General features: G+C 40.7%; 1 protein-coding gene across 1 annotated transcript in view; it reads left to right on the top strand.

Annotated features, from left to right (window-relative positions):
* Positions 1–16949, top strand: part of TNFRSF11A (TNF receptor superfamily member 11a) — a 39912-nt gene that overhangs the window by 10531 nt on the left and 12432 nt on the right. The window contains exons 2-8 of the mRNA XM_074944971.1: positions 6919–7000; positions 7808–7933; positions 8886–9029; positions 10370–10463; positions 12813–12907; positions 13828–13935; positions 15884–15936. Coding sequence (XP_074801072.1) covers positions 6919–7000; positions 7808–7933; positions 8886–9029; positions 10370–10463; positions 12813–12907; positions 13828–13935; positions 15884–15936 — 702 coding nt within the window. The remainder of the gene's footprint in view (positions 1–6918; positions 7001–7807; positions 7934–8885; positions 9030–10369; positions 10464–12812; positions 12908–13827; positions 13936–15883; positions 15937–16949) is intronic.

Genomic DNA, 16949 nt, shown 5'->3' with positions numbered 1-16949 from the left:
TTTTGCTTCTGGGGCATACTCCAGTACGTGCGACATCCATCCGTTTGAAACTGAAAGGTTTGTTATTGGGTTTGAAGAGTTTTTGGCATAGGATCCCCTTCTCTAGTGAATAGGGCACTAGACAGAGGACCCAGGAGACCCGGGTTCTATACACAGCTTTGCCCTTACAGTGCTGTGTTATTTCATAAGTCACTTCAACTCTCTTTCCTTTCCACTATTTGTTTGTCTTATCTATGTAAACATTAGGTTTTTCAGGGCAGGTCTATGTCTGTATATAGTGCACCCCCATAATGCAGCATGATCTCACCTAGGGGTTCTGGGCACTACTGTAGGCAAAGTAATAACATTTAGACTCCCTAAACAACCCAATGAATCAAGATAAGCATTAAATATATATATACATGTGTTTTGTGTATTGACACCTGTCTGATTGTTATCTGATGATAATCATATGGTGGATGAATGTTACTCATATGAAGGGGAGTTTTTAATTCCACTGAGGAGCTAAAGGACGGTTAGTTAATTCACAGAAACTGTAGCCATCTCAACAGTGATCAATCTACTGTTTGTTTTAGCTAATCTAACCTACCAAGGTTCTTATCTGCCCTCCCCCATCATTATAAGATATGTTTGTTCAGTGCCACCACTTCTGCTCTTTTTTGCACAGTATGCCTAACAGAAATAACTCTGGAGGGTTTGTGATTAGTTTATGGTTCTTCCTGTTGATAGAGTTCTGTCATTGGTCAGGTAATCCCTCATAACTGGATTTGCTGTCTGTTGTTAAAAAGAGCCCACAGGAAAAATTACAGTATGCAATACACTCATTGGGGAACTAGACTTTTTCAGTGCATCTCTCCATTACCTGTCAACAATTTATAGATATTTTTTAAATTTTCCTTATTAATGATTGTTTTTACCCTATGTTCTTTCTTACCACTTTGGGTCTGGAAGGTTTAAAGAACTAGCAAGTTTCCAAGGATTCATTTGTAAGAGTGAAATAGCATTCAGTCTTCATTCCGCCTTTGCATTTCCTGACTCTGTTTTACCATCTGATGGTGGTTATGTGATGTGGTTTACTGGTCACTGGAAAGTTGACATCACAAAAACCATTTTGTTCACAATCTGAATTACAGCCCTTCAAGTGAACAGCTGGAACTGCCCAGAGTCATCTATGTGCTTTGTGACTGGATTTTTATCAGCAGTCAATTAAGATTGTGTGGAAGGATGTGTGTCTGTCTAACTTGGATTATGCCTTTTCAGTATAAATCTTTCTCCTTTTAATCTCTATGATGTAAAAATATAATTGAGGTCTTCTGTAAATAATAAGATAGTATTTCCCCAGATGGTGTTGCTGAGTGGTCCTTGAATCAGGAAAGTGGCAGAGATGACCAGTAGCCCTACTAAATTACCAATGCTTTTAAGCCTCCTCCAACAAAATAATATTTTTGGCTAGTGAATCACTAGTTGGAATTACTCAAGCAGATCAGTCTCCAAGAGGAATAGGAAACCTGAGGCTGTATTGTGCCATCTGTATTAAGGTAGAGTTCCCCATTGATTTCATATTAGGGCTTCATGATTTGAGTCAGCATATTACTATAGTTCAGCCATACATGACTTGGATGCTGATTTAAAAAAAAACCAAACATTTATCATCAGTTTCGGAGTCCTAGCAGCAGGGGGGTTTTGGTTCTTTTGTGTTTTTTTGTGAGACAGCAAGAGATTTATGCTGCTGTGGTGCAGCTTAGGACTGTTGCCGAAGGAAGACAGGAACTGTTAAGCAACATTAGCAATGTAGCAAAAAGGACGGAAGATACAAAACTTTTAAATGTGAAGGGATGGCTTCTTGTCTCTGAAGAGGGGAGAAATGTATTTTTTAAACAGAAGAAACTATTGCAGAGCCAGTCCCAGCTGGAAAACAAGATGGCTGGTTTAAATGGCTATTGGTCTGACGTCACTGGGCAAATCCTGATCCTCTGGGTGAAGACACTCATGCCCAAAGAACAGTAGAATACACCAGAGTTCTGCTTATTGGACAACTGAGGGTCGGACAATCAAACAGTTTCTCCTGCTTTTAATGTCACTATCAATACCAAGCTCATGAGTTTAAAAATCAGCTGATGTTGTGTGAGGCAGGATACAACGTGGGTCACGCTTCTACATTAGGTCTGCATTCCAAAAAGAAGTAAAAATGTGATTTGGTCAGTAAAATGGTCAGCTATGATTTGAAGACCCTTTGGGAGCAGATATATTGAGTAAGAAGGTGCCATTTTTAAATAGTTACCCACCATCTATAACTACACTTTCAACAAATGTTAGCTTCACAAATCTGAGAATATCCCAAACAATCCACAGTGAGCCTCAGGTTTTTGAAAGAAATGACATTTTAAAAAAATACTGGAAACCCCCTAGCTTGTTCTTCCAGATTTTTTTCTTTTGAAGTAAAGGGGCCCATGCAATTCTATCCTCTCTCTCTCTCTTTCTGATATGTCTGTCTGAATATTCATTTGAGCGAGAAAGTAATTTTAGCACCTATGACACACAATTTCTGCTGCCATCAGATTGCTCAACAGCACTAAAAATAAATATTTCTTTAAGCCTGAAGGCAGGAATTTGAATTCTGTGAGTCCCCCCTTCAAAAGCACCTGTGTGTGCTTTTAAAAGTCTGACTAACACAGTTCAGCTTTATACCCGTGATTCATTAAAGCAAAAGTTCTTAGAGCCTGCAAGCACTCATTCACATGCTTACCTTTGAACACATCCATTCTCCCAGTGAAGTCAATGCGACTACTCATGTGTGCTGAAGTGCTTTGCAGAATCAGGGCCTTATGAAAACCAGAGGGAAATGTTTTTAATTCTACGTGCTGTCCATCATTGGAGGTGGACACAGTTCTGAGATGTATATTTGACCAGGCGGACTGGATTACATTTAAGGACTACAGCAAAAAACTTGTGTTTATCCTATAATTAAAAACATGAAAAATGTTTTAAAAATATGACTGTTCTCTGAAATGTTAATTTTCATATATCCATAAGGTCCAGTGAAAAGATTCACCAATACTGAGACTGGCAAAGAAATGACTGGTTTCAGAGTAGCAGCCGTGTTAGTCTGTATTCGCAAACAGAAAAGGAGTACTTGTGGCACCTTAGAGACTAACAAATTTATTTGAGCTGTAGCTCACGAAAGCTTATGCTCAAATAAATGTTAGTCTCTAAGATGCCACAAGTACTCCTTTTCTTTTTAAAGAAATGACTGAGTTTGCTGAATTTATTTCAGATTAGGTTTCCAGATTGTTTTTATTCATTTTTTATTTGATATTTGTAAGATTATGTACAATCACCTGTGGAAATTTGACCCTCTTTCTACACATACCAATACTGTGTATATTATCAAAATAATCAGAATTTATATGTACAGAATTATTACTGGCAGAGAGAAAAGATGGCCCGGTGATTGCTTGGGACTCCAGACACCTGGGTTCAGTTCCCCATTCTGCCACAGACTACTTGTGTGACTTTGGGAAAGTAACTTGGTCTCTCTGTACCCCTTCCCCAAGCTGTAAAAAGGGATAATCACACCTCCCTACCTATGGATGTTATGAGGATAAATCCATTAAAACTGTGAGGTGGTCAGGTACTACACCGATAGGGCCATATAAGTAAAGTAGCTAGATTCCCGCAGGCAAAAAAAGCTTATGTGCAGGTTGGTGCTCAGGTACAATCCTTCTGCAGACCCTTCCATGAGTAGCTCCATTGTCTGCACTTTGATTGCTTACAAAAGGTACCCCTTACAAATACAGATTTGCAATATCCAACCCATTTAAAAAAAAAAAAAAAAAAAGGTTCTAACCCCCCAGTTTGACAGGGAAGACTTCTATACAAAGTCTTCTGTCAGTTTGAAAGTATAGCTGCCTCACAAATAGAAGTTTTCCTTACCTGGAGATAGCAAGGACTAAGACTTCCCAAACACAATCTAAAATAAAAGCTCCTTTCCCCAGCTGCACTCATTTAGCTTTTTATCTTCTCTTGCACCCCAAATTAAATGCTCTATGGCAGTGGTTCTCAAAGCCGGTCCGCCGCTTGTTCAGGGAAAGCCCCTGCCAGGCCGGAGCGGTTTGTTTACCTGCCATGTCCTCAGGTTTGGCCAATCGCGGCTCCCACTGGCCGCGGTTCGCCACTCCAGGCCAATAGGGGCTGCGGGAAGGGCGGCCAGCACATTCCTTGGCCCACCCCGCCTCCCGCAGCCCCCATGGGCCTGGAGCGGCGAACCGCGGCCAGTGGGAGCTGCGATCGGCCGAACCTGCGGACGCGGCAGGTAAACAAACCGGTCCGGCCCGCTAGGGGCTTTCCCTGCACAAGCAGTGGACTGGCTTTGAGAACCACTGGCCTATGGCATAATCTGATACCGATCCAGAGTCCCTTCCAGCCTAGGACAAAGTTCACACTCACACCCCATTATGTGGCTAGGTTTCCATTTGATTTGAAGTGCATGTAAGAAATTTGGCGTGATTTTACTGTTTACCTCACTGGAAGTGTAAATAAGAGAAGACAACAGCAAGGCTTTTTAAATACTAGGACACCACCATAGAAAGGAGTGTTGATTGTCACAATGCGTGTATATAGATAAATAGCTGTGGTGAGAATATACTGTAAATGTAACAATAGCACCTGTGTTATGTATAGGTCCCCTGTTTTAGAACAGGTAACTAAATAACCAGCTCTTCCTGTTGATTCCAAATATAAGAGGAACCACTGAAGAGTTATCTGTATAGGCTGCCTGTCCATTCATGCTGTTTTATTTTAAAAAATGATTCCCCTCCCTTTGGCTCTATGTTCTAAAATAAATTTCCATATCCTTCCTTAAAATTAAAGACTTTGTCCTTGTTTAGCATTTCAGTAATTTTAAGTCTCCCATCAAAAGAGGAACTTTCAAACTGGAACAAACAAGGAAGAAAAGAACTTTTTGCACAAAACCCAAGTGACTCGACCAGTTGTATGCCACGTTCACAGATGGTTGTGAATAAGAATTTATTCATCACAGCCTTCATCTCTTGCACGATCCTGCAGTGAAGTCACAATCCTTAGCTGGTGATAGCTTGGCCTTTTACCACATACAACCATTTTAACGTAATGCCAGAAATTCAATAGATTGCAAGAACATGCTAGAACATTGTCCACAAGATAGTTAACCGCACTGTCATTCAGCCACTAGGCTGGCCAGGCCTGTTTTACTACATTCATGGGTCTAGCTAACACCTTGCCAGGAACGTACACAGCCCTGAATGCTAATTATTCAAGCGGAAAGTATCATGGGGGTGCAAATAGTAAGAACTATAATTATTATTATTCATTTATATTGCGGTAGGAGCTCTGGTCATGGCCCAGGACCCATTTGTGCTAGGCGCTGTACAAACAGAACAGAAAAGATTATTTCTGCCCCAAAGAGCTTACAATCTAAGTAAAACCTCAGAGACAACAGGGGAGCACAAGGGAACAATGAGACAAAAGAACTATGTTTGCAGGACTGGACCCTTAATTTGCCTCAGGATTATTATTATTTATTATTGATGGCATCAGACACTAGTGGCATTCAGCCCCATACAAGCATACACAAAGACATTGTCTTTGACCTAAGGATCTTACAGTCCAATTCAGATGCAGCTCATACAGTTTAAAGACACAGAAATAATGCCCTAGAGCATGGTTCAAACTCAAAACAAGTGGGTCATATGGAAATAAGTGTCCTTTCAGCAAAAGAAGGACAAAATCTGGCACAAAAGGAAAGACCCACAAGGTCAGATGGTGCAAGGTCAGAGTGGGAGAAGGATATCAAAGCACCGGAGACTAGAAAGGAGGAAAGGGAACAAAAGGAGGAAACAAAAGGAGAGACGTGAGGAATGGAACCTGATATAAATTTCACTCTAGCTGTGCACGTGGTGCTTTTATAACATGCTATATATCGAAAGAATTACATTGCCAGCAGCAGGAATGCCAACATGCTTTCCTCAAAGAAATATTCCAGTGCTCTATAAACAATATTTCAGCAGCTACATCCAAGTACAATGAAGAATCAATCACTATAAATAAGGTTTTTGAAATGTCTTAAACATTATAAAAGCAATAATTAACAAAGGGATGGCTGCCTTACTCTCGGGTGGCAAAGGTAGGAGTGAGTTGTGCAAGTCATTCTCTGTGCTGATAAAAACAAGATACCCACACTGCTGTGTACTCTCTATATGCGTCTTACATGACACATTTTTTTATGGATGCTAGAATTTTTGCTTAATTTCATTGTAATTAAGGCTCCTCTGAAGCCACGTTGTGTATCTCAGTGGGAAGCTGGGAACTTCTCCTTTTCAGTGGTTTAAATCACTGGTTTCTGGCTCTCCGCCAGGTTGCCAAATGTTGGACTTTAAACCTGTCACTGGTACAGTATTAAACCTTGCTAGACCTGAGTCTTGGGCTGGGTTCATTTTGGTGGAGAAAGAGGAAGTATTTCTGTTCGGTTGCTTTTTATTTGTTTGTTTGCTTTTTGTTTATTAAAATAATGCTTATTTGAAGCTGTTCATGGGGTTCAAATGTGAGAATACAGTGCTGGGGGAGATGGGTTACTGGGTAAGAGAAGAGGTCAAAAATGCATGATAAATTGCACAATCATGTTACAATATTTATTTCTCACATGGCTGTCAAGCTCTGCATGAGTAGATATTATCAAGTTTATTACTTAATTTGTCTGCAAAGGACTTTTGATAATGAAACGTACATTGTCCGTGCTGCGTAATATTGACTATTTTGCAATGTGAAGTGTTGTAACTAATTAGTGGAGCTTTCCTTCCACTTATCAGAAGCATGAGTAGGATTTTTCTAAAACTATTCCATGAATAACTCTTAAGGTATTGTTTTTCTCGTTCTGTTTCCCAGTTATCACTACAAATCTCTCCAGCCTGTGAGAGTGAGAAACACTATGAGTATTCTGGACGGTGCTGCACAAAGTGTGAGCCAGGTAAATATATTCTAGTGCTCTTATTTTTTAAAAATGAAAATCTTCTTTATGATATTAGTATGGGGTCACTAAGTCATTTTGCCTTTTTTAGTCCATGAGTAGGCCCTCTCAGAGGCCCAGAGCGGCCTGGGCCACTTCCAGCTTTTGAGTCCCCTAGCCATAATAAAAATAAAAAATGATGACACATGAAAACAAAATACGGCACCAAAAAAAGAGTGAGACATAATTTGAATATATATATATATATATATATATATATATATATTTTAACAAATGCTTTTCTGGTCCGATAGGGATGCACAAAAAACAAGTTGCGAAACTTATCAAATGCCAAAAAATTAACAAGTGTCTAAATTTGAAGCCCCCTTTGAGCTTGAGGCCTAGGCCAAATGGATCTCCTGGCTCCCCCTCTGATTGGCCCTGTCCATGAGTCTATTTGCACAACTCCTAGCAAAGCTTTAAGAATATGCATAATTGAAAGCATGTGCATAGTCCCCAGCCTATATCACTGACTTCAACAAAAGATGCACAAGATACCTGGTTTGTTTGAGATTTTTCAGTGCTGGAGACACACAGTGATATGACTCTCACTGATTTCAGTGACACTATTCATGTGCTTAAAGTCACTCAGGTGCTTAAATGCCTTGCTAAATTGAGGCCAGAGTGAGGAACTGGGATGACAATAGGCAAAAACCTTCCTAAATTCAGTGGCATCAGTCGAGTAACACATGGGCTAAATTTGGTCTATTATCTTTAGAGAGCATCAGTGACTGATAAGTGACCGTGGTTTTTTTCCTCTTTGTTCAGGAAAGTACATATCTGCCAAATGCACTGCCACTTCTGAGACTGTGTGCAAGTCTTGCGGCCCAAACGAATATATGGATGTCTGGAATGAAGAAGACAAATGTTTACTACACAAAATATGTGATGAGGGTGAGTTGTTCATACTGAGGCATTTCGTACCTTTGAGTCCAAACAATTGAAGTGCGAGGATGGGTGAGTAGAACAGGGGTAGTCAATAGGCAGACTACGGCGCAAATCCCGACCACCAAACACTTTTGAACACACCCTGAAATCTTTTTATTTACTACTTATTATCATTATTGGGTTTTTTTTAATTATTTTCTCTAGAGTCTGGACCTTGACTATACATTGATCAAGAAATTTGGACCTTGACAAAAATAATTGACTATCCCTGATCTAGAACTTATGATCGGGGGGAGGGATAGCTCAGTGGTTTGAGCATTGGCCTGCTAAACCCAGGATTGTGAGTTCAATCCTTCAGGGGGCCATTTAGGGATCTGGGACAAAAATTGGGGATTGGTCCTGCACTGAGCAAGGGGTAGGACTAGATGACCTCCTCAGGTCCCTTCCAACCCTGATATTCTATGATTTAGTTCACCAAAATAATAATTGAGAGAGGGATTTTCAAAGGACCTTAAGAGAGTTAGATGCATGCCCAACTCCCAGTAAATTTCAATCCCCCAAGGCTCTTTTGAAAATCTCAGCCATAATCCTTATGCCACCACTCGTGAATCTTCAATGCAGTGCACTAGGGTATTATGGGTGAGCACATAGAGATTCTTCCTCCCACTCCTTCCCAGCATAAGGTGTACACAATTCTTGAGTCTGTTTGTTTCCCCAGTGTAAAGGCTTAATTCAGCTCCAACTGAAGTCAATAAAAATGATGTCACTTTATGATTCTAAACAGTGAGGCTTCTCATACAAACCAGGTGTCTACCATGCTCTTCAAATATTAATGTGATGCCTAACAAGAATAATTCTGCATCTGACACACAAGCAGTATGGACATGGGGGAGTGAGGCTGGCCATCCCAAATCATGTTGAAGGAGAGATTTTTACTTTCATCTGCTTTCTCACTTAGGGAAAGGTTTAATAGAAGTGAATCCAGGAAATAGCACGTTCCAGCGACAATGTGCATGTACACTGGGATACCACTGTAACGAAGACTGTGATTACTGTCTGCGAAATACAAAATGTGCTCTAGGGTTTGGCGTTCAGCATCCTGGTAAGATATGTAGAGTGGACATCTAGAGGAATGGAGTCCCAGCCTTTAAAGAGAGGGTTGATTGGGATCTCAGGCCAATGTGAGTGGGAGAGGTGTGTTGTAGGTATAATAACTGATCGTACAACTGTCACGATCTGTTTACGTTTTGAAGGCTGCCTTTCATACAGTCAGAGATTCCAAGATCAGAGGGACCATTGTGATCATCTCTTGTAACCTCCTGCATAACACAGGCCATAGAACTTCCCCAAAATAAGGAAGAGACTTGAGAATTTTTATTTTGACTAAAATCTCTTAGTTGAGGTGGACCTGGCAAGTTTTATCATGAATTCTATAATTGTCATGGGAGACTTCACTGCACTCTGAACACTAAGGAATTTGACTCTGATTAACTTTAAAAATTGTAACTCCAATATTCACAAAAGCATCCCCACACATGTGCTCTCATTGTGATCTCAGTGTTCAGGTTAAGTTGAACTGAATGAACCATGCTAAGTTCAATTTTATAGCATTAGGCAAAGGTAAAAATTATGAACACGTTTTGAAATTAACATAGTAGTAGTTATGTATGTATTACAACTCAAGCAGTTTCATGGATTTACTTCAGATGTGACAAAAACAAATCACCTCTGACATCAGACTAGCTTTGAAATTTCAGGCTAAAAGGAAGTGGGTTGGTTGGTTTGTTCGTTTGCTTTTCGGGAGTGGAAATCAGAGGGGGTCAAAATCAGGTTTATACTGGACATTGGTAAGAAAGGAAACCATTCCAAGTGGCGGGAACAACGTAAAAATGGTACAGGACTGACTGCTAGAGAAGTAAGTGCTGCATCTGGACTCAACACAATGATTTCTTCTCCACAATAGTTGGTACTGTGAACACCCATCATAATTATGGAGTCCCCACTGTGGCTCTGTAACAGTGGTGGTATAAGTTACTGACATAACGTAACTGCATTAACACAAGACATTCCACTGAATGCATCCGATGAAGTGAGCTGTAGCTCACGAAAGCTTATGCTCAACTAAATTGGTTAGTCTCTAAGGTGCCACTAGTACTCCTTTTCTTTTAACACAAGACTGGTAGTTACAATGGAGTTAGCTCCTCACACTGTTTTTTCACCAGAGCTGTGCAAATAGCTCCTGTCATTTCTTTGTTTCTCGTTTTGACTCTATACAGACCTCATTTACCACTACTTTCTGCTCAGATTTAACTCCAGTTGCCTCCTTTAATATAATGTAAGATCTCCCTCATCATGGAAGAATTTTCAGGGGGGAAAAATCTTCTCCAAGTCTGAGGTGAAATTACAGTTGCTCAGTTATGCTGTTTGTTTCCTCTACCACAGTGCAACGAGACAAGGATACGGTGTGTGCACCATGCCGTTGGGGGTACTTTTCAGACATCTTTTCATCCACCGATGAGTGTAAATCCTGGACCAAGTAAGTGCACCTCTCCTATAACATAACTGTGAGATAACCACAAAGCTGTAAGAGGCCTGGACAAATTGATTTTTCAGCTGAAGAATGGAACATTCAACGGACTGTCAGGGAGCTTCTCTCTTTGTAGCACACTGATCAGCAGCTTTGCCAGAGCAGATTTAAATATGGGAATTCTCACATCAGAGCTTGATCCTCACCAGGGAAAAGCAAGGGAAGTGAATTGCAACAAAACTGTTGAGCTAGAGCATTCTGTTCAGTTCGTGCCCCTCTTCTTGCCCTTGGTCACTTTTTATACATTTCTCACCTTGGTCCTGATTCAGCTCTTTCTTCCCTCTTGTCCTTGCCACTTCCTTGTGCCTGTGATGGCTTTTTTGAGAGCACTTTTTTCTGTCTGACAGGGGGTTGTTTCATGGAGGAGGAGTTTTCTGTCTCTATTTTTCTTTCGCTTGCACTCTCTCTTTCTTTCTCTTCTCTCTTGTTTCCTAATTCTGCTTTTCTCTCTCTTTGTCTCCTCTGTTCCTCATTTCTCCTCCTGTTTTCATCTGTTTTGATCTAATAAGGACATGAACACACACAAGCTATGATAAGAAATGGATGTTCGTTTCCTGTCACCTGACATGAATCTAGGTCATAAAGACCAACGCTATCACACAGCAGGAGCAGTGTCCACTGACTACAGTGGCTACTGTTATACCTCCTGTGAGTTGTCTGGCCCATCCTTCCTTCTCTGCAGCCTTCTGTCTGTTCTCTGTCTTTTTTTCCCCATTCATTCCTCGTTCTCTTCTTCAGATTTAACCTCTCAAAAAGATGAAGCAGTTCAGCTGCACATTGCATCACCTGCATTCCCAATACCCTCTTCTCTGTGCCTGTGGGTTTGGTAGACATAAAGTAATTCAGTGGGTGGCCCCTTGCTGGGATATGCTACTCAATTAAGCAAAATATAATATAACAAAGAGACTTGCTTTACGATAACAGGGACCAAACTAGTGAAGATGCTATGTGTTTAAAATATAAATTAGAAATACAAATTTAAAACTATAGAGCAAATAGGGCAGCCTTTCATAATGACCACAATACGAAGTGAAAGCAGATAATGCCCTTTAGATGGATATGTATGTGATCATACCATTACATAACACACACTGCAATACATACAAAAAAACCCCTACATTAAAAGAATTATGTTTTAGATTGCAAAGTGTAGCACCCAAAAGATAGGAAATGCCAGATTTGCATTTGTCTGTGCATCCTTAATTCTGTCCCCCTTGTTCATCTAACCTGTGCACTGAGTGAGGCCTGGATCCTGTGGAAAATATAGTATGTGATCATGCAATTAAAGAGGGTATCATAATTCATGTGCACAAGGGGGCTGAATTAATGCTCCACAGGCAAATGTAAATCTGGCATTTCCTACCTTTTGAGTGTTTGACTTTGCACCCTAAGTAAGGCTCTTGTAATCTAATTTTTAAATATGTAATTTCCTAATTTTTAAAAAAGAAAAATAACTAATTCTGCTATGTACAACTGTAATGATCCCTCATAGCATGTTATCAACAGCCTTTGAACCCTGAACCTTCAACACTGACTGCTACTACTTGAGTTACAGGACTAACTCTATTAGCGAGCAGCAGGAGAAGGCTATTCTCACAGAGGGGGGAATCGGCCACTGACACCAAGTACTGAGTCCAGGAGTGGTCAGGGGAAGCCTGGCCTAGCCTGACTCTCTCTCTCTTTCCCCTTCCCCTGCCCCAGAAGTAGGGGGCTTGTGCCGCAGGTGGTGCTCAAGAGGGGGGAAATGGGCTGCTGAGGCTATGTGCTGGGAGGAGCCTGGCCTCAGTTCTCCTACTCCCACTCCTCCTGGCCCTGGGTACTGGAAAGGGAGTTGGGATACCGGAGCCATGCACCAAGTCCAGTGTGTAGAGTCAAAAGTGGTGAGCCTACATTGGCTTTCACCCCTTCCCATCACTATAGCTGCTCCAGCAGCTCCCACATGTTCCCAGTGCAGGATCACGTTGAGGCTGGGGCCTGGCACTTTAGAATCTTCCTTTTATTTTGGCAAGCTGACACAATTTTCCTGAGGAACACAAGCCGAGGAAAAGCCATAGTGGCTGTTAACAGTTTATAAATCTACAAAACCTCAATAGAATTTTATGGGACAAAGAAAATCTTTATGTTGAGGGCTTTCTGCCTGCCAAATTTCAAAGGAAAACAATGGAGGTGGTAGAGATTATTAAAAATTAAAGGCTCTGAGAATCTCTTATAATGGAAAGTGTTAGGCAACCTAAATGTAGGTGTCATTGCCAGCTCTCTACATGATCATCCAGCATTTTTTTTTCTTTATTTTTGTAGCTGCACAGCTCTGGGAACTGCAGAAGGAGCTCCTGGGACTGATCGGTCAGATGCAGTTTGCGTGGAGCCTACGATGTCTGTACAACCACAAGATGGTATATTTCATCATACATAATTATCCATCAGAAAGTATAGGGTAGGATTTTCAAAAGGGCTCAGTGCTGGCATAACTCTGTTCCCACTGAAGCTGGCTTTAAAGGAAGCAGTTGGGCCAATTCTGAGCCTTTTTTGAAAATCCGCCTCAAAATATTTTGGTATTAAAGATTATTTTATGCCATTCTGAATTGAAGCTCCTTGTGAGAAATCACAACTACAGCCTATGTTCAGTACTGTATACAGCTTTATACTTTTTATTGAAATTACGTACCAGATGAGATTGTTGTTATAATACCCATTAACTACCACCACAGTTGCAGTTCTGACTTTTTTTTTTGCATTCTTCTCATTTTTAACTATTTTTAAAAAAAGCGACAACTTCTGTCTGTGCACTGTTGCTAGTGATGGATACGGTGTCAGTCAAAGGCAGCCCTTGATGTCTGATAATGAGGCCCATTGCCCTTTTTATCTTTAATGTGGATGTGCTGCCCCAGCGAGACTACGTGTTTCAGCATGCAGTGAGCCATCATGCTCTGAACCGAAGGCTGTCTGGCATGCTGGGGCCTGTGTAGCTCATAGAGACTACTTTCAGAGCCTTTTCAAGCAAATCAAGTATAGCTCTTGGGCTCCTGGCAGCTTACACATGAACCCTCCAACTCAGCAAAATTTGGGCATGCCTGTATTGGTCTGTCTTCAGCATTTAAATCAGTAGTTCTTTTAAAGATAGTATTGTAAAGCATGGGCTTGATCAGGCTCCTTGTTACTCAACATAATGTGTTATAAAGCTATTGGGGTTATTTTAGAAATCTAAGTTCCAATGGAAACATCTTACTGCATCCAAGTAAGAAAAGTAAGCAAGGATCGTATCATTGCTAAGTATAAGCTGCACACTGATGTGATTTTTCTTTTCATCCTACAGAAACAAACAAGATCTTGTATGTTCTGACTGTTCCAGTCCTCTTTGTGATATTAACCAGCATTATCATACTTATTGTATGTTACAAAAATAAGGGGAAAGCACTGACAGGTACATTATGGCTAATGATTTTTAGGAATTCAACTTAATGTGAAATCTATATTTTTATGGGTAGAGGTTTAAACTGTGTGATTTGAATTTAGTGGGACTCATCAGGTTAAAAACACATGCATTGGTTGGAAAATTATATGCTCTACAGTTTATGTATTTTAGCTGGCACAAAGCAGGACTTTGGATTCCTTTTCTCTAGTACAGAAATGTATTAGGCTTATCGCTCTGGTACCCTGTCAAATCAGGTATTGTGCAGTAACTGGTTTGTCAAAATTAGATCTTAGCTAATGTACAGTCCAGTAGAGTGCTGTTTATGCATGCAAGGCATGTATTGTGTGGCCTGCATGCCTGACAGCTGTGCTTTATCCAACTGGCAGCCGGTGGACCAGATCTGCCCCCAGGACTATTCTGTTCAGACCCCATGGAGGATTCAATTTTGTAAAACAAAATGGTGTCTTCTGCACAATGTAACCTCACACACACCATACGTGCGAGGTCACACTGAATGGAAGATGCAATTTTGGGCTGCCTTACAAACTGTCACGGCATGCCACTGGTACAATCACATATCTGAGAATGTGATCAAGCCTATTGTTTGGACTAGGTCAACATTTTGGTACACTATTTCTGTAATAGTGGAGAAATGTGATTTTCATGTATTATCAACGGCATTAAATATTATTAACATGGGGGAAATGCTGCAGCGATTGCTGCATGGACGTTGATGCATCTGCAGAAACTCATTTTAACCTCTATGCATTAGTTGATTTGAGCAAACTGTTATTACTCCTTTTGCATTTACTTCCTCCTCATGGAAATCTTTTTCTCATCTGTCCTTTTCCCCTTTCATTTCCTCAGCCCCACCTGCCTGGGTTTTTTGTGCCATTCTTCTCCTGCATTGTTTAAATAAACTTTTAACTAGTGTTTTATAAGTTGGCTACCACTTCCACACTAAATTCCTGTCACCCTAAGGGTAACCAAACATTTTCGATTCAGCGGAGGTTATAGTGGAATCCTCTTAATCTGGATTTCCATCACTCTGCAGCCCCTTCCAGTGAGTGGCCTTTCATGCCCTGTAAGAGAAATTCCAGACTGACAGATGATACCAATTAAATAGCAATACTGCTGTCTGGGCTCTGCAGAGCCCCATCAGGTTAGTGCCTCCTCCCAGTTTCTGCAGGCCAGTATCTACAGTGGAGTGTATACTAGGTGTGTGTACTTGGCCAGAATGGAACAAACTAATGGCCAAGACCAGGCAGTGGCTACCTACTTGATATATGTTCCAGTTGTTTTACAAACACGGAGAACCAGCATGATATTAAAAAGCACACACGGCCTAGCACCACAAAATCCCCATAAACGATCATTATTGTCCCCATAAAGCCGCAGTCACTGTTATAAAGCCTCACTGAGTTTAAACCTTTTCCTTCAGAGATGTTTTAATTTAGTACATTTCCCAATTAAACACATTCCGATTAAGCGGAAGAGACTATATTCGAAACTGCCATCCTGTGGTGGTTTCGGGGTGTGTATGCGGGCGCGGGAGGGGGTTCCCCCTTTGGTCTCCTCATTGCTATTTGGGCCATTCATGTGACACCTCTTGAAATAGACTAACCAATTGTATGGTTGCAACTGGGTCGATCTGAGGCCAGTCATAACTCGTTGACATGTGACCAGGAATAAAGTCCCATTTGATGTGGAACATAGCTTAACCACATTCTATTTTAGGACCTTATAGACATTTGTTCCATAAGGATGTATCCAATTCAAGTTATAATGAATGCTCAGCTAGACAGCCGCTTGGTCTTTTGAGCAGAGTCAATAAAAACAATCTGGACAGTTAGGTTTAATTTAATGTAGGAGATTATGGATAACTATATTATTTGATCTGTGATTGATTTAAGAAAGCCTGCTAAACACTATAGCTATTATTTTGTTTCCCCTACAGCAGATCTACAGCACTGGGCTAATGAAGTATGCAGCCAAATAAAAGGGACGAAGGTAAACTCTAATGTTCTAAAGTTTTCACTGTGGTTATGCTTCGTTAATTCCTTTCCTGACCCCTATGGCAGCCTCGACACTTAATACAGACAAATGAGTCCACAGATTTCTCTCCCACCATTCAGTAACTATTGTACCACCCAAGGAAAGACACTAGTAGGTGATCAGGTAGTTGCAACAAAGGACAGAGAACTGATAGCATTCTGGCTTTAATTCCTGTAGACAATGAGCCAAGTTTTGCTCTAAGTTACACGAGTGTAACTCCTATGAGGGTGACACTCAAGGTAAACTGACAGCAGAATTGGGCCCATTGAATCTGTGAATTCAAATGGCATACCATTTGAATTCTTTCCCCCCACCCTACATAGCTAGAAGATAAGGACCTCTCTTTGCATTCTTCATAAATAGCTATTCTTTTCCATTTCTGAACGCTAGGGACTATTTGCCTTCTATTCCTTTTTATTTTAAGCCTTTGGTGTCTTTTCTAAGAAGTGCTCAGTTAATTGTTTGTTGTTCTAATGTACTATGGCTTTTTAATCATTGGGTAATCCCAGAAAAATTCCTGTAAAGGCCATTTTTACGCTCCTTGTAGAAAGTAGTCAAATGAAAAAATGGAGGGAATTTGTGGGAAGGGTCACTGAACATATAAGGCCTGAGTCTTCTCTGACTTCAGTCTAAATCAGGAGTGACTCCATTCATGTCAGAGGACTGGAAGGTGTGTAAAACTGGTGTAAGTAAGAGAAGAATCAGCCCTTCCTTTATAAAAATGAAGGAGAGTATTTAAGGTCAAATCCTCTGCTGAGGAAAATGGTCACTGCTACATTGACTTCAGTGGAGTTTCACACAAAGAAGAGAATTTGGCCCTTAGAATTTAGAGGATTTCAAATCTAGTATAGGTTAGATCTGGGCATCAAACTTTAAAGAACAGCCCATTGTTGAGAGGAAAACCTCTTGTGCTTTAAAGTGTAGCGTTGCTCTGAAAAGAGACTGTAAAAATGGCATCATGGATTTCC

Source organism: Natator depressus, chromosome 2, assembly GCF_965152275.1.
Source record: "Natator depressus isolate rNatDep1 chromosome 2, rNatDep2.hap1, whole genome shotgun sequence".
Classification (NCBI taxonomy): Eukaryota; Metazoa; Chordata; order Testudines; family Cheloniidae; genus Natator; species Natator depressus.
The sequence above is the reverse complement of the archived record's forward strand: the minus strand, read 5'-3'. Positions and strand labels throughout refer to the sequence as shown.